Below are 24,824 nucleotides of genomic sequence, written 5' to 3' on the forward strand. Positions count from 1 at the left end.
TTAAGATTCTAACTTTACGTCTGCTTTCGATGACTTGAGAGTTCCCTTTTGAATTAGAACGAAGGCTTAATATTACGAGTTCCTTCTTGAATTAGAGTAGGATTTCTAGCTTAAAGCATGAAATATCGGATATCAAAGGTGATAATTACACTAAACCCCCATGGAGTTTCATTGTTTTGCAATATGCCCCAGTAGCTTTCAAAATCACACCAAATTAATCCCAAAAAACTTTAAAAAAGTTACACTAAAACCCCAAAAACTTTTAAAATCACATTAAATGCCCCAATAACTTTTGAGAAAAAAATCTCAAAATTAATACCATTGTATCTGATGTGACACATGCAATCCACATATCTTAAAAAGAACAAAACACTCATTAGTCATTAAAAAACCATTTATGATCTTTTTATATTTTCAACTCTAAAAACAGAAACCTAATTATTATTTTTCGTTTTCTGAAATTATCCTTCAAAATGCCTTTTTGTGTTATTTTTTCGTTCTAATTTATGGGAGTTTTAAATTATCCTTCAAAATGCCTTTTTGTGATGTTTTTTCTCTCTAAATTATCCTTCAAAATGCCTTTTTGTGTTGTTTTTTCGTTCTAATTTATCGGAGCTATGTGCAAGATGCATAAGATTATTGGGGGAGTTTTCTGTAATCCAAAAGTTATTATGGGTTCCATATTATTTTTAAAGTTGTTGGGAGTTTGCTGCAAACTGCTGAAAGTTCATGGGGATTTAGTGTAATTTATCCTTGGGCTTGATTGAATTCCTCCCACAGGCGCTTACCTAATTCGTCTTGAGCAACAGGGAACAGCTTCGATGTCTGATCCACCGTTGATTACTTCCAGCCAGCCTTTAAGGATCTGAACCGTCCATTACTATTCGCTCATATGCGTCCGAGTCAAGAACACACGTCTATTTATCTCGATTTCTCTCTAGAGCCCTACGAAGTTGGAAAGAAAAGAGGCAAAAACCCAAAAGCGATTTCGACGCAAATCCCCTTTTAGTTTATAATTCCTCTCTTTTTTTCCCCTTGAAAGTTTCTCTCCTTAGTTTTGATGGTTTGCCCTATGATTTCCCATTGGGCTGATTGGTTATGAGAGGCCTCCCATGCTTCGCGCGCTAAGAAGCCAACAAAGGTACTCTCTTTCTAAAAATGCGAATTTGCGTTTTTTAGGTTTTAATCGCAAAATGAAGATGCTTTCTTGGTACACTTTGCAATTATACAATCAAAATAGGATTTTTTTTCCCAGCTAATTTGGCCTCATTAACTTAAATTGAGAAGTATTATGGTGAAATTGTTGTAAAATGTTGAGTTGTTTATCTCCATTGTACAAAATTCTTTATTTTTGGAAACTTTGATCAAAAGTTAGGTTCTTGGTTGATTACATCGTCAGAAAGTTTATTTTCCTAGTATCATTGGAGATGGTAAGTAACTATATGGTGGGTATAGACTATTCTAGTTTAGTAAAAGTACTCTTATCAAATTACAGGAACTTGTTGACTGGAATGTTACAAAATGTCGAGCTATAAAACGTTTTAACTGTAATGAACTTATCATGAACTACTAGCCTCATGGTCCGTGCATTTTCAATATAGAGTACTATTACTTACATAGAATTTATGGTGGAATTAGATATTCATCTCAAATCATCGGACTTTACAGTATAAAGCCACGCTTTCACTCAAATGCGTAATATGTAACCTCCACTGACTTCTATAGCAAAGTTTGGTTAGTTTACATTGTCGGGATAAATTTTTTATTTTAACTGTTACAGTCTCTGCATTATGTGTCTACTGGGTATTTACTACGTTGAGCCGACTTTTATTTGTATAATATGATAAACGTTGGAAACATGATTGGGACATGCAGTTTGTTGGCATTTGTAGGACAAAGAAGATTTCGGTACCTTTTACCATCCATTCAGATCAACAACTACTCAATGATAAGACATCATGGATCACTTGTTAAGATTGGATATAATCCTTCCCTATGCAGGATATTCTCAACATTTAAGGCTCACGATAAGGTCAAGGAAAATTCATGGAAGCGGAGTTGTGCCAAGAAGTTACTTGGTCTTGCAAAGAATAGTTCTTTAACAACAAATTATGCCCAATTACACTGGAAGAGCAAGGATCTCGTACATTCTTTCCACACTGCAACCTTTCCATCTATGAAGAGTTTGGAGCCTTGGAAGGGTAATTGTGCCAATATTTCCTTTGGTCTATCAAAGTTGAGATATTCTACATCTTTTTCTGCTCAAGTAGTTGGGAAGCGGGTCAATTTCCTTCGTCCATACTATACCCATATTTCCCCCCATATAAGAAGACTGTCATGTGCTCTTAGCTTGTGTTTGACTAGATTTCATATAGTTCCTGGTATTCTTGCTTTATTTGTTGGAGGGGCAGCAAGTTGTGGAAGGACTTGGGCTGATGGAGAACACTTCCAATCAAGGGAAGGATTTTATACTACGGCACAAGATGGTTATGATTACCTATATTCTGTTCTTTATTCAATCTATGATGGGATTATATTGATTTTCAGAACCATATATTTGGCAATTTTGTTCGCTCCTGCCATTGTATTAGCTCCAGTTGTAGATACATTTGGCCTTCAGTTTAGAAAGACATGGCTTCGTCTTGTGCATTCAACTTTAGAAAAAGCAGGCCCAGCATTCATAAAGTGGGGTCAGTGGGCAGCTACTCGCCCTGATCTCTTCCCAAATGACCTGTGCATAGAGCTGTCAAAGCTCCACAGCAAAGCACCAGCTCACAGTTTTTCCTACAGTAAAATTACAATTGAAAAGGCATTTGGTCGCAAACTTTCTGAAATTTTTGAGCACTTTGAGGAGATGCCTGTAGCTTCCGGAAGTATTGCCCAAGTGCACAGAGCTTCTTTGATAATTAGATATCCTGGTCAGCAGTTGAAGAAACCTATTGAAGTTGCAGTAAAGGTTAGGCACCCTGGTGTTGGTAACTCAATTAGGAGGGACTTTATGATTATTAATCTTGTGGCAAAAATTTCGACCTTTATTCCAGGATTGAATTGGTTGAGGCTGGATGAGAGCGTACGTCAGTTTGGTGTTTTCATGATGTCTCAAGTTGATCTTTCAAGAGAAGCTGCTAATTTGAGTCGCTTTATATACAATTTCCGCAGGTGGAAGGATGTTTCATTTCCAAAGCCCCTGTATCCACTTGTACATCCATCAGTTCTTGTGGAAACATTTGAGAAAGGAGACGGTATTTCTCTTTATTTCGAGGGTCTTGAAGAAAATGCTCGCATTAAAAGAGATATTGCTCATATTGGTACTCATGCACTCTTAAAAATGCTTCTGGTACATTTCCAACCTAGTATGATCATGCTCTCAGTTACATTCATATGCTCAAATATGTGGTAAATTAGAGTCTTTAGCAGTAATAGCATGTTCGTGTTACTTGGTTGAGATTGAGACCACCTGAAACAGGTTCTGAATGCTTTCTGTCCAAGCAGTATAATACATTTGCTAATAGACATTAAATTTCAAGCTTATAAACCTGTGTAGTTGTTTATTCATGCCAAACTACATTTGTCTTCATCTCTATGACAATCTCTGAGACCGTCTCATTGTTCCCTTGTTTTAGGTGGATAATTTTGTGCATGCTGATATGCATCCTGGAAATATCCTTGTCCGAGCACCTCAGAAAAAGGGTTCAAGGAAAAACCTGTTTAGAGCTAAACCTCAAGTTATCTTTCTTGATGTGGGAATGACTGCAGAGCTTTCTAAAACTGACCAGGCAAATTTGTTGGATTTTTTTAAGGCTGTGGCAATTCGAGATGGCCGCACGGCTGCAGAATGTACACTTAGATTATCAAAGAGACAGAGCTGCCCAAATCCAAAAGCCTTTATTGAGGTAACGTCCCAGTTATGGATTATTCAAACTTTTGACTGGTAATGTTATATAATTCTGTTTATTGTTTTCTTGTAATGGATGAATCATACAATACTGGCAGCAAGTGACAAATATAACAGAATTATGAATATTCAGATATGTATGAAGTATGGGTTAGTGCTCTAGGATGTCAGTAAGTGTGCTCAAGGATGTCTAGCTAGGGTAGGGATGTTAAATGGATGAGTTTGGGTATTAAATGGGCGGGCATGTTTTACCCATTTACCCATTTATGGCCTATTTAACATTATTTAAATGGGCGGGATTTTGCCCGCCCATTTAATAAACGGGTCGCCCATTTGCCCATTTAACTATATTATGTATATGTATATAATACTTTTGGGGTGTTTTTGTAAACTTTTAGGGGGCTTTTTGTAAACTATTGTGAACTTTTTATAAACTTTTTGGGGGCTTTTTGCAAACTTGTTGGGGCTTTTGATAAAATACTAACAAAGATAGGAACATAAACAAAGATAAACAAACAAAGACAGACAAGTTCATGATTCAACCATTTACAAGCCTGGATAAAAGTACAGACCTCACACATTTGCAAAATTAACCTCAGATTTCAAAACCAAAAACCAAAAGATCAATAACAACAAAATTGCGAGAATATTTAAATGAATCAAGATAGAAAACACAAGGTATGTAAGGATCTGTATAAGATCAATAACTTGATATAAATGTCATCATAACTATCAGCAACACAATCACGATTAGTAAGGACAATCTACTTAATTACTCGATAAACTAGAAGAGTAGTAACTTCGTCTATAAACAAAATAGTAGCACAACCATAGTCCACTTATTTCCCATCTTTCAAATGTTCAGGCATGAACAGGATCATGACAGAAAGAAAAGACCAGGAAACAAACATAACACTCAGTTGGACTCAATAACAACATTAAGAGTACTGCAGCAAGCCTCATATGTGCGTCTTCATAGCAAGGGTTAGAATCCGAAATCACCATAGAGACCTCAATATTTCTCCTGCATCAATCATCCATAGAATTAGTTAATTTTGCCACAAACGTATGATATTGTCATAATAATGAAACACATAAGAGGAAGGTGAATAATTTGATTACAACGCATGGTCTTCAGAGTTCAGGCACAACATAATAAAAAGAGTTTCAGATACTCATAATCCTTTTGCTACATAGTTTTTTCCTCTTGGTTACTGCTGATTTTTTTGGGTTTTATTCTCGGATGTGTTTACCCAACTAGCATAAGATATGAAGGAAATTAGACTCCCAAGTTCCAACTAGCATAATGTTCCTAATTTTCAGTATAAGATATTGTGAAATATGGATAGGTTTCGGAACTAGATATTGTGAATGATTAGATTCTACTGTAACACATAAACAAATACATATCGTATATACAAACATGGAAATAAACAACGCTCTGCCATGGGAAACTACATAGACTTTCTCCTTGTAGTCCTTCATCTCATTCTATTTCCCTCTTCATTATTATATGCATAATGCATTATCTCAATTGTAATAAAACACGGTACCATTAACATGTGAGATGCTGTAAATGCATCTAAATGGAGACATAATTTATATCATACCTGATCTCTTCTAGTATAGCTTTCTGCCAATAGTTTCAATGCTGCACCTTTAGCATTTTGCATACGGTTTAATGTCATACTGCCACTGGCATCAACAACGAAAATTACCTGCCATAAAATAATTTTTGAAAAAACTACGACAATAAAAGGTAATAGCTTACTTCTTTCTTTCCCGTCAGGATTCCTCATAACAACACCATCAACAACTGGAGACTTGCATGCTTCTGCATGTGCATAGGAAAACCAGGTTTGAACACCAAAAGGGATCTTCGAACAAATCTCAGAAATTAAGACAAGAAATCAATTTTGGTTCAGCGTTTTGATTGCTTATGCAGGATAGAACTTCAGAAATTGACTATGTTCTCACTAGGAGAAAGAAAGTAGTATAGGATATCTTGGCCTCGAGTGTTCTCATGTTCTCACTAGACATGCATGCAGTTAAATTTGCAATGCATAATTGAAACATAAAACACCTATATTGATGGGTTTTGAAAGGCTTTTTATCTAACTGTAGATATCATGTATTATGATAAACAAACGGCAACTACTTTGACAAAAATTGCTCAACAAAATTGACAACAAGAGAGTATACAAAACAGAGACAAGCGCACAACCAGGCACATGAACAGATCAGTCACAATTATTCCACATAACACGAGTGAGCGGGTGAGGAAAAATTCCACATCACAAAGTAAAATTAATATGTACCCAAGATAATGCATCAAATATCTAGATATGCGGGCATAAAGTACAAGAAAATTCTCAAAGTTAATATCCAACTGGATAGCGCATCTAATGGAGATACCAGCAAACAAATCATTGTTAGGTTGTAGATCATAAATCTTGATTTAATTATGACAGAGTGACTCAAACCACGGATCGAGTCATGAACAATCCTTCTTGCTTGATAATTATGACATGCTTTTCCGATCTGAGAAAATAGTCTCCAGCATGGAAATAAACAAAGAAATATTTCGAAACACTTTCCAATAGAATCCTAAGTATACAATAACTTAATCCAACAGATACATTGGGGATATACTGATTCCCGTGCATATCTTATCGATCATAAGGTAAGTATTCCGTATCATAATACGTTGACATCATTGCTATTATTTTAGTTATGGTGACATATAACTTAGATAATATCAAAATGCAAGTTAATAGTAAATTACAGTTTACCATACCTAACTAATGGAAGTGTATAGATGCTAATGCTTGGATACAATTGTAACTTCAATATTTTTGACGGGTATACATGCACTTAGGATGCTTTGAGAGGCATTTAAGCAAATAACTTCTGGAGGATGTGTATACCAAAATATCCAAAAAAAGAATCTGGAATTGGTACCAACTCATCAAAATATTCATATACTTGCATGTATTTTTCTCAACTTGAAAATGTAATAATAATAATAAAGTAATGGAAAACTTTATGGAGCCAAATATTCCAAAAATCATCAAAATCACGAAGATTATGCACCAAGATGCAAATTTTCTTCTTTTATCTTGTAATTGATCCAGAAATATTTTATAGATCAAATCAAAACAATGTAAAATGAGATTAGGAAGACAATACCATAAGATATCTGATTGCAATCAATGCCAATCACAAAGAATCGAGTGGAGATCCAGCAGAGTTTGGTGCTGAGATCGAGCCTACTGCAATGAAAATAGATTTAGACAGAGGAGAATCCTAAAATTATTGAGAAAGAGAAGTAAAGAACAGGAAAAACTCTAGATACGATGGAAAATAATCAAAATTATTCAGAAAGAGAAGTAAAGAACATGAAATGAGAGATCTAGACAGACGAGAATCCTAAAATAAGGGATCGAGTGGAGAGGAGAGAATGAAGGAAGCGGAGCTCACCTTGGTGACGGAGGCGGCGTCGGGTTCGAGAGGCGGTTGAGGGGGCGGAGGAGGAGGCGCAGGAGGGATTGGGGTCGGATTTAGGCGGAGGAGGGATTGGGGTCGGATTGAGGCGGAGGAGAGCTCAGTTGCGCTGTTGAGGATTGGGGACGGGATTAGGGTTTCGGTTTGGGGAATAAGGGCGGGCGGGCAAACGGGTGAGTATAAACCGCCCATTTAGCGCCCGTTTAATATTATTTAAAATGAGTCCGCCCGATTAGACCCATTTAACTAAATGGGTGGGTTTTGAGCGGGCCAATTAATGGGTGGGTTGGGTGGGTAAATGGGTATGGGTTAAAATTGACATCCCTAAGCTAGGGTTATAATATACCATTAAACTTTTTTGATGAGTAAGTAACTTGGGAATCTTCGGTCCTCCGTGCAAATTTGTATCATTATCTTGCATTTTGGCGTGTTTCATCATTTGCCCAATGACGATCATCATGTAGCACTTCTGGATTTAGGTTTTGTCATTCTGGATCTTGAGTTTGTAATCATGTCAAAAACTTGAAGATAAGATTACATAGAATCTTTTTTTGAGGTAAGAAAACATAAGATTTATTTAGAGCACTCATACTGATTCTAGGCTGTGCCACTGTATTTAATTGTGAAGTTGTGGCTTTGTTGTAGTGATAGATATTGGATATACTAATGTAGCTTCACAGTTGTTACTTTGAACGACTATATATCAACTGTTGATGCATATGAAGGTGGTGGTATTTCGTTAGGTCAATATAAATGTTTGACAACTACCATCTTACCTAAAAGCTTGGGGTTTTTGAAGCGGACTTGTTCATGAAAAATGATTTTCTTTATATGCATAAATTCCATGTGTTTTATATTTGTTTTACTTTGCTTACTACAGGAATTGGACAAAACATTTACTTTTTGGGGTACTCCGGAAGGTGACATCTTCCATCCCGCTGAGTGTATGTACCAATTGCTTGATACAGTTCGGCGCTATAAGGTCAATGTTGATAGCAATGTGTGCACGGTGATGGTAACCATATTGGTTCTCGAGGTAAATTTTTCCTACTTGCTGAGAAAAAATATGCATCCTATTTTATCTGCAAAATTATCAGGCAGTCATGTAGGTGGTTCTGCATTAAATAACTGTTTAATAGTTTTACTTTTAGTGCTTGTTCTCGAGGCAACTTTTTTCTACTTGCTGAGATAAAAATATGCATCCTATTTTATCTGTAAAATTATTGGACAGTCATATAGCTATTTTGCATTAATTAACTGTTTAATATTTTACCTTTAATGCTTGATATGTCAATGGAGAAGACCACGATTATTTGCTTAATGAATTTGTTTTGTTGTTTACTGGCATGTATATAATATAGTTTCTCCTCTACTTCTGGCAAAGCTTACATATAACCAAAAAAAAACTATGACATGGTGCATTTTAATTAATATATTGATATATTACTTTAGCCTTTCTTTGTGTGCTGTAGAAGTAAAGCTGAAACACAAATTTATGCATACGGAAGTATTAAACTTGATATCATGTCAACTAAAGATTTAGCATATTTTTGCTATATGTTATTAAAAAAGATCTCTAATTTGTGTTTGTTTGATTCTTAGGGCTGGCAACGCAAGCTAGATCCAAACTACGACATTATGCACACACTGAAGACGTTATTGCTTAAGGAAGACTGGGCACAACCCATTGATTACTTTTTTTCCTGAACAATTTTGACATCTGATTATAGGTCCTTCAAGTTATACAGAACGACACTCAAAACCAGTTTTTTAGGTATTTTCCTCTATCTAAATCTAACTTTATTGACATTGCAATTAATTTCCATCTGTGATTTCTGCTTCACTTAGTTCGCAACTGTAGCATAAATGAATTAGTGATAAAAACAAAGTGAGTTCTGAAATTTAAGTATGGGTTTTAGTAGATTATACATAGTCAATTTCTAAGAGAAATGGATTATTAACGAAAACAAAGTCAATTTCTAAGAGATGATATATTTCATCTCACCTTTAATTTGCTTACTTTCATATCTGACCTTTTGTTAATCATTTCAGCAAGCACATTCCTTTAACATCTCCACGTTCTTGGTATGTTAATGAGAACTATGATTATATTCTTGTTAAAATGTGTTTGAATGGATATGGTTCAGAATAATTTATCATCTTTATTGCCAGGACCAACATGCTTTCTCTTAAAGGCCCTCATTAATTTATTTGCACATTGCTACATAAGAAAGGTCATCTTTGCTACATATAAACTACTGTCGGATGCAAATAAAAAGTATTCTTTCCCTTTGGTATTTTTAAGGTTACAAATTCACACCTCAAATCATCATTGCTAATTTGCTGAGCCAAAATATGTCCCACCATAATTGTTACGAAATAAAAGTAAAATTAAACTCAAGTCTAGGAGAATTTGGGTCTGGTCTGAATCCTCCAAAAAGAGCAAGAGAGAACCCATGTTCTTTCTGTGTTAGGAAGAAGAGGGAAAAAAACTCTTCCATGGGTTTATTGAAGGAGAAAGAGGAGGAAGAAGAGGGAGGGATAATAATAAATTAATAATTCTCATAGATTGGTGGGCAGATTGGCAAATATAAACACTCGAAGCTAATTTCAAAATAGGATCTAGAAACTTCTGATGGAGGAAAATGATTACAATTATAGTACCTTGACTCATCTTTCAAATCAAAAGTTAAACCCTATTTATGTATTTTTTATACTATCTTCTTCATTTTCTCTTTTAGGCTGAGTTTTAGCTATATCTTTTCCCTTAGAAACTATTTTCAAAATCTTACTTAGTAGTGCTTTAAAGTAAATCTTTATTATCATTTATTAAAGAATGATGAATTATATTATTCAATTAAATGTGAAATTCTCATAGCATATAAAATTCTTTTGAGGAAAAATGCCTGGCATCTACATAACATAAAAATAAAATTTGGCAAAGTTTTATGAAGTTTGAAAAGGAAAAAAGATATGGCATTGAAAGAAACTGAAAGAAAATAACAAGTTGAACTTGTATATCAGTTATTAGATTCCTCATTTAATCTTACAATGGGATTATATTTTTTAAATTATATTTATCTATTTTATCATGGAAAATCTATGAATTCTTACAGGAAAGTAAGATTAGAATTGTATATTTTATTTGGTAGTTGCTCTGGTAAATCAATTTCATGGTAGTTCTGTCGGAAAAAAAGCAGTGAAAGCTTATGGTATAATTTCTTCAATTTACCCTTTATTTTTATACAGTATAGACATGCCTACAACATGCTTTGAATTTAATCTGGATATTTCTACCATATGAAGGAGAGGTTTGTTGAATTTTGTCGTTTTATACTGGTTATGTGAAGATAATATTTTCAATTTGTAGTGTCTGAAGAAAATAGAGAAAGGTTGTTCTTGGTCATGATGGGTTGTATGTTACCTTTCTTTAATTTCTATGCAGGTGATTTGTCTTTAAGGAAGAGCCTGAGAAAAGAGTAGTTAACAGTGAAATATTCTTTCAGAATCTTGCAGCAGTTTAGGATTTAAAATGATTCTTCTTTTCTTTTCTTTTCTTTTTTTGTCTTCTATAGCAGGAATAATTAAGCTGCATGTTGCTATCATCCATAAAATGATGTGCTGATCAATTACAAGCTGCTTTTGCTCGAATAATTTTCTTATACTTTTATTGTATTTGTGCATCTTATTTTAGGTACTTGAGTTTTGTGTGAATTCCGGAGTAAGCAAAGGAAATGCTGAACGCTTGTACCATTTGTACTACAATGCTGTGGGTAGCAATGTCAATGAATTGAGTCAAAATTTTAACTGATCGTCGTTTAATATGTTTTCTTGATTCATTATTGAACAAATAATTTTGTGCTTCAATATATTTTGGTTAGCAAATTGGGAAAAATGTGTCCAGGCCCCAAAAGCAGAATGTTCATGTGACCCGCCCCCTTGTATTTTGCCCCATGTGATTCAGCCCCAAAAAGTACCATTTAATATTTTAAGGCCCCTCCACGTCAGCAGTATAAAAAAAGTGATTGTATTTTGAAAAAAAACCCGAAATTACCCCTCCACTTATCTTCCCTAGATGTCTGGTCCACAAACTACATGGAAAGTCACGCCCATTAATGCAATCTGATGGAAAAAATAGAGGGAAATTTCCCGCCATTTTTTGAACTCTATCATGAGCAATAACTCATGTTAGTTCTAAGTTATTTAATGTTAGTTCTAAGTTATTTAATGTTAGTTCTAAGTTATTTAATGTTAGTTCTAACTTATTTTATGTTAGTTCTAATTTAGTTCTAATTCATGTTAGTTCTAATGTTAGTTCTAAGTTATTTAATGTTTGTTCTAACTTATTTTATGTTGTTCTATGTTAGTTCTAATTTAGTTCTGACTTATTTAATGTTAGTTCTACTTCCAGCTAGTGTTGGTTCTAATATAAGCGTTAGTTCTAGTGGCTATATTAGTTCTAGTTGAGCTCCTGTTAGGACTGACACGATACATGTTAGAATTGATACTGGAGAAGCTAGAACTAACACATCATCAAGTAGAAGTAATATGACATTTAGACCTAACAATTACGCTGGAACTAACGACTTAAATAAATTAGAACTAACACGATACCAGTTAGAACTAACACTAGAGAAGCTAGAACTAACACATCATTAAATAGAACTAACATGGCGTTTAGACCCAACAATTACGTAGAACTAATGACTTAAATAAATTACAACTAACACGATATCTGTTAGAACTAACACTAGAACTAACACATTAAATAAATTAAAACTAACACGAGCTGGTAAAAATTAGAACTAACCGTCAGTTCTAGTGTATACCACGTTGCTTCTAATTTATACCAAGTTAGTTGTAACTTATAGCAAGTTAGTTCTATTTTATACCACATTAAGCGTTATTTTATAACAAGTTAGTTCTAAATTATACCACGTTAGTTCTATTTTATACCATGTTATATCTAATTTATACAAAGTTTGTTCTATCTCATATAATAAGTTAGTTCTAATTTTAACCATATTAGTTCTAATTTATCCCAAGTCAGTTCTAATTATACCAAGTTAGTTCTATTTTATAACAAATTAGTTCTAATTTATACAAAGTTAGTTCTATTTTATAACAAATTAGTTCTAATTTATACAAAGTTAGTTCTATTTTATAACAAATTAGTTCTAATTTATACCAAGTTAGTCCTATCTTATAACAAGTTAGTTCTAATTTTAACCATATTAGTTCTAATTTATCCCAAGTCAGTTCTAATTATACCAAGTTAGTTCTATTTTATAACAAATTAGTTCTAATTTATACAAAGTTAGTTCTATTTTATAACAAGTTAGCTCTAATTTATATCAAGTTAGTCCTATCTTATAACAAGTTAGTTCTAATTTTAACCACATTAGTTCTAATTTATCCCAAGTTAGTTCTAACTTATAGCAAATTAGTTCTATTTTATAACAAGTTAGTTCTATTTTATAACAAGTTAGTTCTAATTTATACATGAGCTTCGATAGAACAAACATGAGCTAACTCTAGTTATTTATGCCATTTTTTAAACTCTATCAATAGCTAACTCATGTTAGTTCTAACTTATTTCATGTTAGTTCTAACTTATTTTCATGTTAGTTCTAACTTATTTTATGTTAGTTCTAATGGCAAGTAAGAGCTAACTTTAAGTGGAACTAACATTAACACTTTGGCTACTTGGTCTAGTGGTAAAGCTTGGGAATTTGGAGAGGAGGTTAGGAGTTCAAGCCCATGCAACTACAATATATATTTAAAGGTCTTTGATTGGGCCTTGGGCCTTGGGGCTCTTGGGCTCTTTGTTAGTTCTAGCCATTAGAACTAACATTCCAGCCCTTAGAACTAACATTGGGCTCTTTGTTAGTTCTAGCCATTAGAACTAACATTCCAGCCCTTAGAACTAACATTGAGTTCTTTGTTAGTTAGCCCAATGTTAGTTCTAGCCATTAGAACTAACATTCCAGCCCTTAGAACTAACATTGAGTTCTTTGTTAGTTAGCCCTTTGTTAGTTCTAGCCATTAGAACTAACATTCCAGCCCTTAGAACTAACATAACAGCCCTTAGAACTAACATTGGGCTCTTTGTTAGTTCTAGCCATTAGAACTAACATTCCAGCCCTTAGAACTAACATAACGCCCTTAGAACTAACATTTATAGTTCTAATTTTCCTTGACCCCCCCTTTCAAATTCACAGGTTCTTAGATTCTTTAGTCGACTTTTAATCACATTATCTTCAATTTTTAGCTAAATGTCGATATGTCTGAAGATTCAATGTGAGCTTTTGAATTTCTGCTGAACATTGGGCTCTTTGTTAGTTCTAGCCATTAGAACTAACATTCCAGCCCTTAGAACTAACATAACAGCCCTTAGAACTAACATTTATAGTTCTAATTTTCCTTGACCCCCCTTTCAAATTCACAGGTTCTTAGATTCTTTAGTCGACTTTTAATCACATTATCTTCAATTTTTAGCTAAATGTCGATATGTCTGAAGATTCAATGTGAGCTTTTGAATTTCTGCTGTTAATCTCTTATACAAAACTCTGTCAATCACCAAACCACACAAGAAAAAGGCATTAAAGAAAAACTCAAACTGCTGTTCAAGAATCCAAGGAGATCTCATTTCAATTAAATGAAAGAGAAAAACTACAAAAATCCAATATTGATTCCCTTCATAAATTACAAGAAAACAAGAGCACTATCTTGATTAAGACATTGATTTGGGTAAAGATATTCCGTAACCTAGAAAGGGGAGAACAACGATGCATCAGACCAAAGCTCCAGGCTCCGTCAGCTCGCGGGTCCTCGGACCATGTTCCGTGTTTGTTATTGAACCCGCGTTCACGAGCTGTTTCTAAGATGACTCCCCGACCTCCGACTCCATGACCACCGTCCTCGCCTTCGCCTTCCACGACCTCCTCAGTCTGATCATTTTCAGCGGCCATGACGGAAGTGAGAGAGAAGGAGAAGCTGAGAGATAGAGTGGAGAGAGAGAGAGAGAGAGAGAGAGAGAGAGAGAGAGAGAGAGAGAGATGTGATGGGGTTAAAGGGATGGGTGCAGTTACCAAGCTCAATCAAATCAAAGGGTAAATTTGTAACTTTTGTTGGGTTTTTCTCAGGATCTGGTACTTTGGGGCCTTAACACAAATACAATGTGTATTTGGGGCTGAATCACATGGGACAAAATACAAGGGGGCAGGTCACATGAACTTTCTGCTTTTGGGGCCTGGACACATTTTTCCCTAGCAAATTTCATTTAAAGGTAGATAAGACGTAAACTTGATCTTTATGTATATTGCAGTTTCGGGTTCTTGTAAGAGAAGAAACTGCAAGCAGTGTGTAAATTTATGCACAACAGAAACAGGAAACTTTGATTATTTTACTTCTACAAACTGGAAATGCAGCCAGCCTTTACCTTGTTATAAGTGCATGAAGATGTAAGCATTCAAGGGATTACATGAATATTTATCATCATAAGGTTGTAGGGGAAATAACTTACCTTTTATATCTGAACGGGTTGCTGAAGACTGTTTCTTTATTTAGAGCTTCCAAGTTTCTAAGTATGTAAGAGTACCCAGTTATTAACATGTTATTTATATGCTTGGGCAGAGGGAGAGAGTATCAGGGTGATATTATATTATTTGGGTTTTTTTTTCCAATCTCTAGTGTCAGGTTGCCTTATATTAGTTGGTTTCTATGTGGTTGGAGTTGTTTTATGTGTCAATCAAACGAGAAGGCGGTTTTGTTGAAGAGAATCTAGATGCAGAGAGGAGGATAAAGGTTGTCTTGGGCCATGGTGGCCCTTGGGTTGCATTTGTTTCTGTTTCTTTAATTTGCTTTGCATGTGGTAGACGCAGGGAGAATGAGTAGTTAATCATCTTATGTCCTCTAGCCTGCCTTGGAATTTATGAATAGTTGAATATGTTTCTGTTAGAAGATAAAATTTTCTGATACTTGTAAGAGTTTGATTCCCTTACATTATGTTTTTCCTTGTATTATGTCACTAGGCAATCTAGCGTGGAAGAAAAATTTCATCGGCACTGGAAAGAACCATATGACGGTGTTGGGTGAAATTTTGATTGATTTATCATTTGTGTTGCCATTGGGCTTAAAGCAGCGCTCAATAGTTTTATTGGGTCTGAATTAGTTGATAGTGAACCATATGTTGGTGTTGGGGGAAATTTTGCTTGATTTATCTTTTGTGTTGCCATTGGGCTTAAAGCAGCACTCTATAGTTTTATTGGGACTAAATTAGTAGATAGTGAACTAGATATTGATGAAACAATGATTTGCCTACACAACGCTCAAGGTGACCTTCTAACGAGATCTTTGCAAAATTTGTTTAGGAGATGTTTGTTGCAAATCCTATAATTTTAGGATATGGATTTTACTATGGGATTTGAAATCCATACGTGTTTTGTTATGGGTTGAGATTTCTAAAATGTTGTTTGTTTCATAAAAATTTTGGGATTTGGAATACTACAATTTATAATATTTTGTTTGTTTCAAGCTTAAATTGTAGCATTATCAAACGCTAAAATTTTGTAATATGATGAATATGCTATCTTGGTGAGGTTATCTTCCATAAAAAGACATAATTGGGATTTTTTAAATCCTCTCCAATTGAGAGGTAAGCACACACATTTATGGAAATCCTCTCCAATTGAAAGGATTTGATAAATTCTAAAAATTAGGTACTTTTTGTACTTTTGGGATTTAATATTGTAAAAATTTTTATAAAACAAACACCATATATCGAATCCCAAAATACAAAAAAAAAACTCATTTTTTGATCCCAAAACTTTTAATCCATACCAAATGTCAAAATTTTTGGTGAAACAAACACCTCCTTACCTAATCTGTGTAGAGCGCCTCTTCACATCTTGTGAATACTCAAATGCTATGCCCATAATAGGTACCAGTACAATTAATTTTTTTTATTCTGTCTCTTTCTCTTTTGTGGTACATCACCAAAATTTCCTATAAAAAGGCTTTCATGTTTTAATGTCCTCTCCACATGCTCATTGTTAGGTTACACCCCCGTTTCGTGCGCATAATATAAACAAAGTCCTGATAACCCAAGTCAGGTAAAGCGAGGGTCCCAGGCTGCAACCAGAGCTAGTTTGAGTCCAAAATCCAATAGCTCATTTCACCGGCTAAACTCTTGCACCATTCATCAAACCCAGCCCCCTTTGCCTCAGAAAGCGCCCTGCTCTCTGATAGGCTACTGTGAGTACTCTCTCAGAGACCCTTACTAGCGTCCCAATGCTTCAAAACCTGCAATCTCATCAATCAAACAAAAAAAAAAAAAAAACTTCAACAGAAAGACACGAGTGAGAGAAAAGTAACATTATTTCCCACTCGCCCACTTCTTCTTACCTCTAGTCCATGGCAAGCCACTATCCTCTGCAACGCCAATAATAAAAATATCATATCGTCTCTCGTTCCATGCCCCGATCGATGCAAATAAAGAAAACCTTAGGAAAAAGTGTGAGAAAAAAGGTTCAATAATAATCTCCCATGGGATTTGAGATGCGGCTTTTTGTGGGTATGATTATATACTTGTGGTATGTGTGTTGTTAGCATTGTTTTTGTCTTCTCTTATATACTTCACGTTGCCCTAAGCCTTGGGGTTGTCTTTTCCATTAAAATATGGGATTGTCCTTTAGCTCTCTGTATTATTTCCCTCTTGTCCTTGCTAGGTGAGGGAATAGGAATATTAGGGGATCTGATTAAAGAAGATGTGCACCAAAAGTATTGTTTGTTAATTAATTAACCTTCTAAAAGTAATGCTCGTTTTATAGTGCCAAAAGTTCCACCTAAGTGAGAATCTTTCCCCCCCTTTTCTCTCTAATTTTTGTTTTCTTTCGTGTTTGTTTCTTTTCTAAAGTTGCTGATTTAGCTGTCAAATACTACTAGCCTGAGGGCAGGCTCGTTGTCTTGTTGTCTCCAGTCAGAGGATCTCAATCCCATCTCATGAAGGGAAAGGCTACTTTAGGGGTGTTTTTGTAATTGTGTAATTTCTATCAGGGTAGTTTTGATTTGATATCTTATTGGCACAGTGATCGGTCTGGCCTGTGGCTAACTTGGAGGGTGGGGTTAAGGCTTGTTCACGATGACTTCTTTTGACTGTGTAAGTTTATAAATTTTGTAAATTACACTAAACCGCGGTGAACTTTCAGTGTTTCGTAGCAAACTCCCATGGACTTTAACAATTACACTCAACCCCAAAAAACTTTTGCAGAAAACTCTATAGACTTTTAGGCAAATTAAACTAAACCTAAACCCCCATGAGCTTTCAAATGGCCTTTTATGTTGTTTCTAGTTCTAATTTATGGGGGTTACCTACAAAACTCTGGAAGTTCATTGGGGGCTTTTCGCAATTCTAAAAAGTTCATGGTTTTTTTTTTACAAAACTCTGAATGTCCACTGGGATTTAGGGTAATTTACCCTTTATAAATTAGGAAAATTACAATATATTAAAGGTTAAGGATTTAAAAATTAGGTCAAAAAAGGTAATTAGCTCGCAATGTGCATTTTTATTTGTGAAGGAGGTTGAGTAATAGGTCATTTTTCAATTACAATCATCTATGATTTAATTAAAAATCAAGATTGGTTTTGAGTAAAAGGTAGAAATAAGTTTAATTCATAAAGTTTATGACGATAGTTTATGGCTGAGGGTTGATTAGGTACATGTAGATTAAGAGTTAAAAGTTCCAATGCCATTGACAACCAAAGAGGAAAAGAGTTGCTTTCTTGAAAAAAAAAATGGGGAAAAGAAAGTGGAGCCTCATGCATGTACACTGAGAAAGTTAAAAGTTTAGGTAAACACAAAAGAAAGACATGCGTATTTTTGTCAAAAATGTCATGAAATTTAATACATAAAGATAATCAGACCCCAATCTTTTTCAAATGTAAAATATACTACTGTGCCATGGGGTCATATTGGGAAAGAAACATGAAACAAGTTGGGCTTATTTATTTCAAAATTTGGACATGGGCTTCCAAATACGTCCACTCACGCGAAGGGGTTGGTGAGCGAAACGGCATCAACATCCACATGTTTGGCTTGGGTTTTGTAACTTGACACTGTTTCATGTGACTAGAGTATGGACCCCATTCATTCCCAAAATGCCCCCACACAGAAAACAGAGTCCGACCAGAATACCCCTACAAACATTTCTTCTCCTCGACAGTTGTTTCTCGGGGGAATCATCATAGTTGCGACACTTATATACCAAAATTTTGAGTTTATTCCCATAATACACCTGTAGGCTATGGCCCTTGGGGGCATTATCATGTGATTACCACGAGGAGATGAGCTTTCTATCATCACGTGGTTAATTGTAGTTTGTTGATTTAGCTGTACGCTGTTCTGAGAGTAACAGAGGATTCAACAACCAACGGTACGAGAGGGGGAAGACGGTCCAAAACCCCCTGGCAATTTTCCGCCAGAGAATGAGGTCGAAAAGGACGCGACAAAAGACACGCCCATATCCCTCGCACAGAAATTTTGCAGATTGCTCCCTTTAAACCTGGTTTATTTTATCCATTGGTGTAACGTGTCTGTAGACTATAAAACACAAAAAATATTGGAGGAAAATCTGCAAAATATCACTGTTAAAATTAAAAGGGAAAAATGTGTCCAGGCCCCAAAAACAGAAACTTCATGTGCTGCAGCCCCTCCTAGTTTCCCCCATGTGGTTCAGCCCCTTGAAGTGTGACATTTTGTGCTGCAGCCCCTTTTTAACAATTATTAGATGCCAGCTAAGTTAAAATCCCCAAAATAACCTTATCCCTTCTTCTCAATCCTTCAAACCCAGTTCTCTCTCTCTCTCTCTCTCTCTCTCTCTCTCTCTCTCTCCCCCCCTCTCTCTTTAAAAACAATGGTTTTCTCAAGCTCGTCGCTCTGGCCCTCGTCCTCCTCGCCGTCGCCACCTCCGCCCAGGCTCCCAAGCCTCCCCCGAGTTCGCCGCCGCCTCCCCTCCTCTCCTCCGCCCGACCTCGTCGCGGTAGCTCGCCGTCGCTCCCCGTCTAGCCCTCGACTACGCCGGAGTTCGCCGCTGCGCCTGCCACTTTTAAACCCTATAGTATGGTAGGCCGGAGGAGGATGACCAAGAGAAAAGAGTGGATGATGCCCAAGAAAAATGAAAATGAAGGGGCTGCAGACACAAGGAAAAAGGTCTAATTTATAAATTATTATTCATCAAGTGACCTTAACATTCCAACTTTCATAAATTAGAACTAACGTGGTATAAATTAGATAAAATTAGAACTAATATGGTTAAAATAAGAACTAACGCGGTATAAAATAGATCTAACACGCTACAGAATAGAACTAACACTGTGCAGAATAGAACTAACACGCTACAGAATAGAACTAACACTGTGCAGAATAGAACTAACACGCTACAGAATAGAACTAACACTGTGCAGATTAGAACTAACACGCTAAGAATAAGAATAACAATGTAGGCATGTTTAGAACTAACACGCATGTTAAACTACACGACAGAATAGAACTAACATTGTAGCGTTGTTAAACCTAACACTGTTTATTCGTGTTAGAACTAAACAATGTAGAGTGTTCTATGAATTAACACTTGTAGAGTGTTAGACTAACACTGTAGCGGTGTTAGAACTATTACCCGCTACAGTAGTGGGTATTTACCCTTTCCTTTTTCTTTCAAATGGCTTTAATTTTAGCCATTTGTTTTCTCACGTAGCTTGGAAGACAACAGTTAATGCTTGGCAGCTGAACTGCAGCTGCTCTCTAAGGCACAGGTAATGTATGGAGCCTCCCAAATGAATTCCACTAGCATATCAGATGTGGGATTCTCTTTGTGTCCGTGCTTCAGGCCACACTTGCCACATGAATTGTGTTTGTTCTAGAGACCTGAGGAGCTGGGATGGTCACCACAAAGGCTATAACAATCAATGCTTCTAGTAGAGGAAGTAGAGTTGGTTATAACTAAACATAAACCCACTTGTTTCTCGACCTGTTTTGAGAAACCCAAGAAACACATTGTATGTTTAAATCTTTAATAATATTTAACTAGTGCAAGAAAATGCAAGAGTGGTGAATACATGTAAACATCAAACCTTGTCGTAAGCGCAGAATTTTCCATATAAGTAAATTAAACAGCTATATAAACCTGATTATGATGATCTATTATGACATAAAAGTTGCACTTTACCCTAATTTAAAATTCTTCCTGACATAGTATCAAAGAAAAACAGGATTTAATCAATCCTGCAAATATGTTGTTTAACCAAAAAAGTTCAACTACATATCTGCACTTCGCATTTTAGGCAGACTAGACCAAGTATCAAATAGCTGATAGCTCTTTGGCTCTCATGAAAAGTCTGTCAATTGGACAAAGATGGTAAAAATTATAGGCATAACTAATTAAAGTTGAATACAAAACAAAATGTACAGCCTCGATTACTGAGACTCAGGTAACCAAAAGATACTACATATATCGACAAACACTTCAAAAAGGAAATCTGTTACCTTTGAAAACACAATGGGCTGCCCATTTGAAAAGAAAATTAAGACGAGAGTTTGCTATTAAATAGGCGCACCTAAGTTAGCAATTGCTGTTTTCTTCCATCACAATATAATTGCATGTGACTCAAAATACACAGGTTCAACTCAATTTGTAAATATCCAGTCCGAGGACGAATCTTGGGCAAAATTAATACAATGTGATTGTCAATAAGTAGTAAACTGCTCAGAATTCTAATGTTCTCTCACAGTATAAACTATGACATCTTACCAATCAACTCGATAGCAGGAAAAAAACATACCTGTTGCCTTGAGATGCCAGCTTGCAATTTTCCAGCTCAGATCTAACTTAACTGTGTCTTTCAACTACGTGAGGAAAAAACATTGCTAAAATTAAACGCATTTGAATAGAAAAGAAAGGTAAATTACCACTACTTGTAGGCGGTGTAAAGGTTTCTATTACTACGTCTACATGTGTTAGTTCTAATCTGCATAGTGTTAGTTCTATTCTGTAGCGTGTTAGTTCTATTCTGCACAGTGTTAGTTCTGTTCTGTAGATGTTAGTTCTAACACGCTACAATGTTAGTTCTATTCTGTAGCGTGTTAGTTCTAACATGCTACAGTGTTAGTTCTATTCTGTAGCGTGTTAGTTCTATTCTGCACAGTGTTAGTTCTATTCTGTAGCGTGTTAGTTCTATTCTGCACAGTGTTAGTTCTATTCTGTAGCGTGTTAGCTCTAATCTGCACAGTGTTAGTTCTATTCTGTAGCGTGTTAGATCTATTTTATACCGCGTTAGTTCTTATTTTAACCATATTAGTTCTAATTTTATCTAATTTATACCACGTTAGTTCTAATTTATGAAAGTTGGAATGTTAAGGTCACTTGATGAATAATAATTTATAAATTAGACCTTTTTCCTTGTGTCTGCAGCCCCTTCATTTTCATTTTTCTTGGGCATCATCCACTCTTTTCTCTTGGTCATCCTCCTCCGGCCTACCATACTATAGGGTTTAAAAGTGGCAGGGGGCGCGGCGAACTCCGGCGTAGTCGAGGGCTAGACGGGGAGCGACGGCGAGCTACCGCGACGAGGTCGGGCGGAGGAGATCGAGGAGGGGAGGCGGCGGCGAACTCGGGGGAGGCTTGGGAGCCTGGGCGGAGGTGGCGACGGCGAGGAGGGCGAGGGCCAGGGCGACGAGCTTGAGAAAACCCTTGTTTTTAAAGAGAGAGGGGGGAGAGAGAGAGAGAGAGAGAGAGAGAGAGAACTGAGTTTGAAGGATTGAAAAGAAGTGATAAGGTTATTTTGGGGATTTTAGCTTAGCTGGCATCTAATAATTGTTAAAAAAGGGCTGCAGCACAAAATGTCACACTTCAAGGGGCTGAACCACATGGGGGGAACTAGGAGGGGCTGCAGCACATGAAGTTTCTGTTTTTGGGGCCTGGACACATTTTTCCCAAATTAAAATTAGATATAACAAATAAAACATACCATACAAAGGCAAAATTTAACTTAAGAAATTGAGGACAGAGAAAAGAATTAATATAAAAATGGAAATTGTGACAAAATTATTAACTTGGATACTAAAATTGGAAGACTCAATATATACCCCTTAAACAATTTGAAATCATATTTTTCATTTTAATTTATCAATTTTTAATTTCAATTTCTTACAAAATCTTTTTGGAAAAAATATTGAATTTTACTTTTCCTATATTATTTTATTGGGTTTTGTTATCGCCGTTTTAGTGATGGAAAATAATCTCTAATCAATGGTAGACAAGTATCTCACATTCTGCATAATCAAGTCAGCATCTTAAGATAATCAGATGTCCAATTCGGTCGACTCAACACGTTGACATCTTGCGAGAAAGACTCGAAAGTCGTCACATGTTAATGACCCGAAAAGCGTTATGTGTCGTCCCCTAATTGAGTCGACTGCTTAACCACTCAACTCGGCCGACTCATTGGCCGACTCATTGGCCGACACCTTACGAGGGCGACTCAAAAGGCGATACTTCTCGACCATTCGACGAGTAGAAAGGCAACGAAACACCTCGAGCATCGAGCCCCTCCTGTGAACTGATGTCCAATCACCTCGCAATAAATGCTATTAAATGGATTATGGGCGCCATCATTTCTCTGCCCCTAATAGTATTTATAACATATCGGACCACGTCGGCACTGCACATCCACCATCACTTAGCATTAAACATCAAAATGATATCTTCTCCACTTGTCGGCTGACACCTGTTAAGTTGAGACTGACGTGGCCGCCAACCATGCTCGGCCGAAATTACCCTTCTACCCTCATGCTCCTACTATAAAAAGATATATTATTTTCAATTACAGGGTAAATTCTTTGCTACTATTATCTGTGCTCAAGAATTATTACAGTCCATTTTGCTTCTCCACACAAGCAACTTACTTACTTGATCGTCGAAAGAACAATCGAGGAACCAGACCCCGCCCACTTACGATTTGTTACTTTTGCAGGGAAGAACAGCTTGCTCAAAGACCAAACATTCAGAGAGTTAGAAAACCTCAATCAATTTAATCAACTCCTTTTATTTTGGCTGTGTGATTCCATACATCAACATGTTTGTTGTTTCTGTAGACCACTAAACCTTTCAATTTAGTTTCTCAAATCTGATATTTTGAAATTAGTCTTCCAAAGTTTTCATATTTTAAATTAGTCCTCCAAATATTTCTACCAGCTGCTAACTAGGTGGACAAATTTGAAAAGATTTAAAAGATTATAGGGAGTAATTTCAAAATATAAAGATATGTGGAATAACTAATTCCGAAATATTTGATGTGTGGGAGACTAGTTTGAAAATATCAAAATTTAGGAGACCAAGGGCATGTTTGGTTGATTTCCAAGTAATGACGAAATAAGATTCCAATGAAAAAAGCCATAATTTGAGTTTTTCATACATTTCTTTCAAAAGTTTTTTTTTTTTGCTTTGCTTCGCACAACGGAAGGATAGAGGAATTCTACCTCATCATAAATCTATGCTTTGGATTAAATCTTGAAACTAGGAAATTGCATATTAGGAGAAGACAGTAACTCAAGAAACTTATCGCCAATCATTTTTCAATATTTTTAAAGCGTTTTCCTCTCAATCCATATTAAAAATTCGGAATTGGCTTTTCCTTAAAAGATGACGTTTTGTTATTGTTATAGCCATTTTAGTGATGAAAAATAATCTCTAACTAATTACAGACAAGTGTCTCATATTATGCATAATCAAGTCAGCACCTCAAGAAAATTAAAAGTTCAACTCAGTCGACTCAACATGCCAACATCTTGTGAGGACAATGCGTCATATGTCGATAACCTAAAAAGCGTTACATGTCCTCCCCTGGTTGAGTTGACTGCTTAACCACTCCACTTGGCCGACTCAACAACCGACATCTTACGAGGACGACTCAAAAGGCAGTACTTCTCGATCACCAGACGAGTAGAAAGGCGACGAAACGCCTCGAGCCCTCATGTGCACTGATGACCAATCACCTCCTAATAAATGTTATTAAATGTATTATGTGTGCCATCATTTCTCTGCTCCCATTAGTATTTATAACACATCAAACCACATCAGCACTGCACCCCCCGTCACTTCGCATTAAACACCAAAATGACATCTTCACCACTCGTTAGTCGACACCTGTAAAGTTGAAGCTGACTTGGCCGCCAGCCATGCCCGGCCAAAGTTACTATCCTACCCCTCCTTCCACTACTATAAAAGGAGATACTATTTTCAATTATAGGGTAAGCTTTTTCTCATTACTCTCTAAACTAAAGAATTTACTACAGTAGTTCCTTTTACTTTCCCACATGAGCAACCCACCAGCTTGATCGCCGGAGGAACAACCGGGAAATCACACCGCGCCC

At 36.0% G+C, this 24,824-nt stretch overlaps 2 protein-coding genes and 1 long non-coding RNA gene across 7 annotated transcripts in view; 1 reads left to right on the top strand and 2 right to left on the bottom strand.

Moving 5' to 3' along the window:
* Window positions 918–15,084, top strand: LOC109833250 (probable serine/threonine-protein kinase abkC). 5 transcript variants are annotated; one of them, XM_020400854.1, is made up of 6 exons: window positions 918–1,141; window positions 1,876–3,337; window positions 3,624–3,893; window positions 8,280–8,435; window positions 9,002–9,173; window positions 14,727–15,084. In XM_020400854.1, the coding sequence occupies exons 1-5, from the start codon at window positions 1,113–1,115 to the stop codon at window positions 9,104–9,106; spliced, it is 2,022 nt and encodes a 673-aa protein (XP_020256443.1). In that variant the 5' UTR covers window positions 918–1,112; the 3' UTR covers window positions 9,107–9,173; window positions 14,727–15,084. The 5 variants fall into 5 exon arrangements, with proteins under 5 accessions (XP_020256443.1, XP_020256441.1, XP_020256444.1 ...); XM_020400852.1 differs by lacking the exon at window positions 14,727–15,084 and adding an exon at window positions 11,094–11,283; XM_020400855.1 differs by lacking the exon at window positions 14,727–15,084 and adding an exon at window positions 11,094–11,283 and having other exon boundaries at window positions 1,893–3,337.
* On the bottom strand, window positions 4,563–5,634 carry LOC109833252. The gene is made up of 2 exons (XR_002245165.1): window positions 5,506–5,634; window positions 4,563–4,919 (listed from the first exon to the last, which is right to left on the bottom strand). It is a non-coding gene; the product is annotated as an uncharacterized LOC109833252 (long non-coding RNA).
* Window positions 15,953–24,824, bottom strand: part of LOC109834716 (lysine-specific demethylase JMJ25-like) — a 22,011-nt gene continuing 13,139 nt past the window's right edge. The window contains exon 8 of the mRNA XM_020402741.1: window positions 15,953–15,999. Within this exon, the coding sequence (XP_020258330.1) occupies window positions 15,953–15,999 (47 nt within the window). The remainder of the gene's footprint in view (window positions 16,000–24,824) is intronic.

This window comes from Asparagus officinalis, chromosome 3 (assembly GCF_001876935.1).
Source record: "Asparagus officinalis chromosome 3, Aspof.V1, whole genome shotgun sequence".
Classification (NCBI taxonomy): domain Eukaryota; kingdom Viridiplantae; phylum Streptophyta; class Magnoliopsida; order Asparagales; family Asparagaceae; genus Asparagus; species Asparagus officinalis.

Coding starts and splice junctions, on each gene's coding strand:
- LOC109833250 (XM_020400854.1), top strand. CDS start 1,113: ATGCTTCGCGCGCTAAGAAGCCAACAAAG. Junction 3,338..3,623: donor CACTCTTAAAAATGCTTCTG/GTACATTTCCAA, acceptor CCCTTGTTTTAG/GTGGATAATTTTGTGCATGC. Junction 3,894..8,279: donor ATCCAAAAGCCTTTATTGAG/GTAACGTCCCAG, acceptor TGCTTACTACAG/GAATTGGACAAAACATTTAC.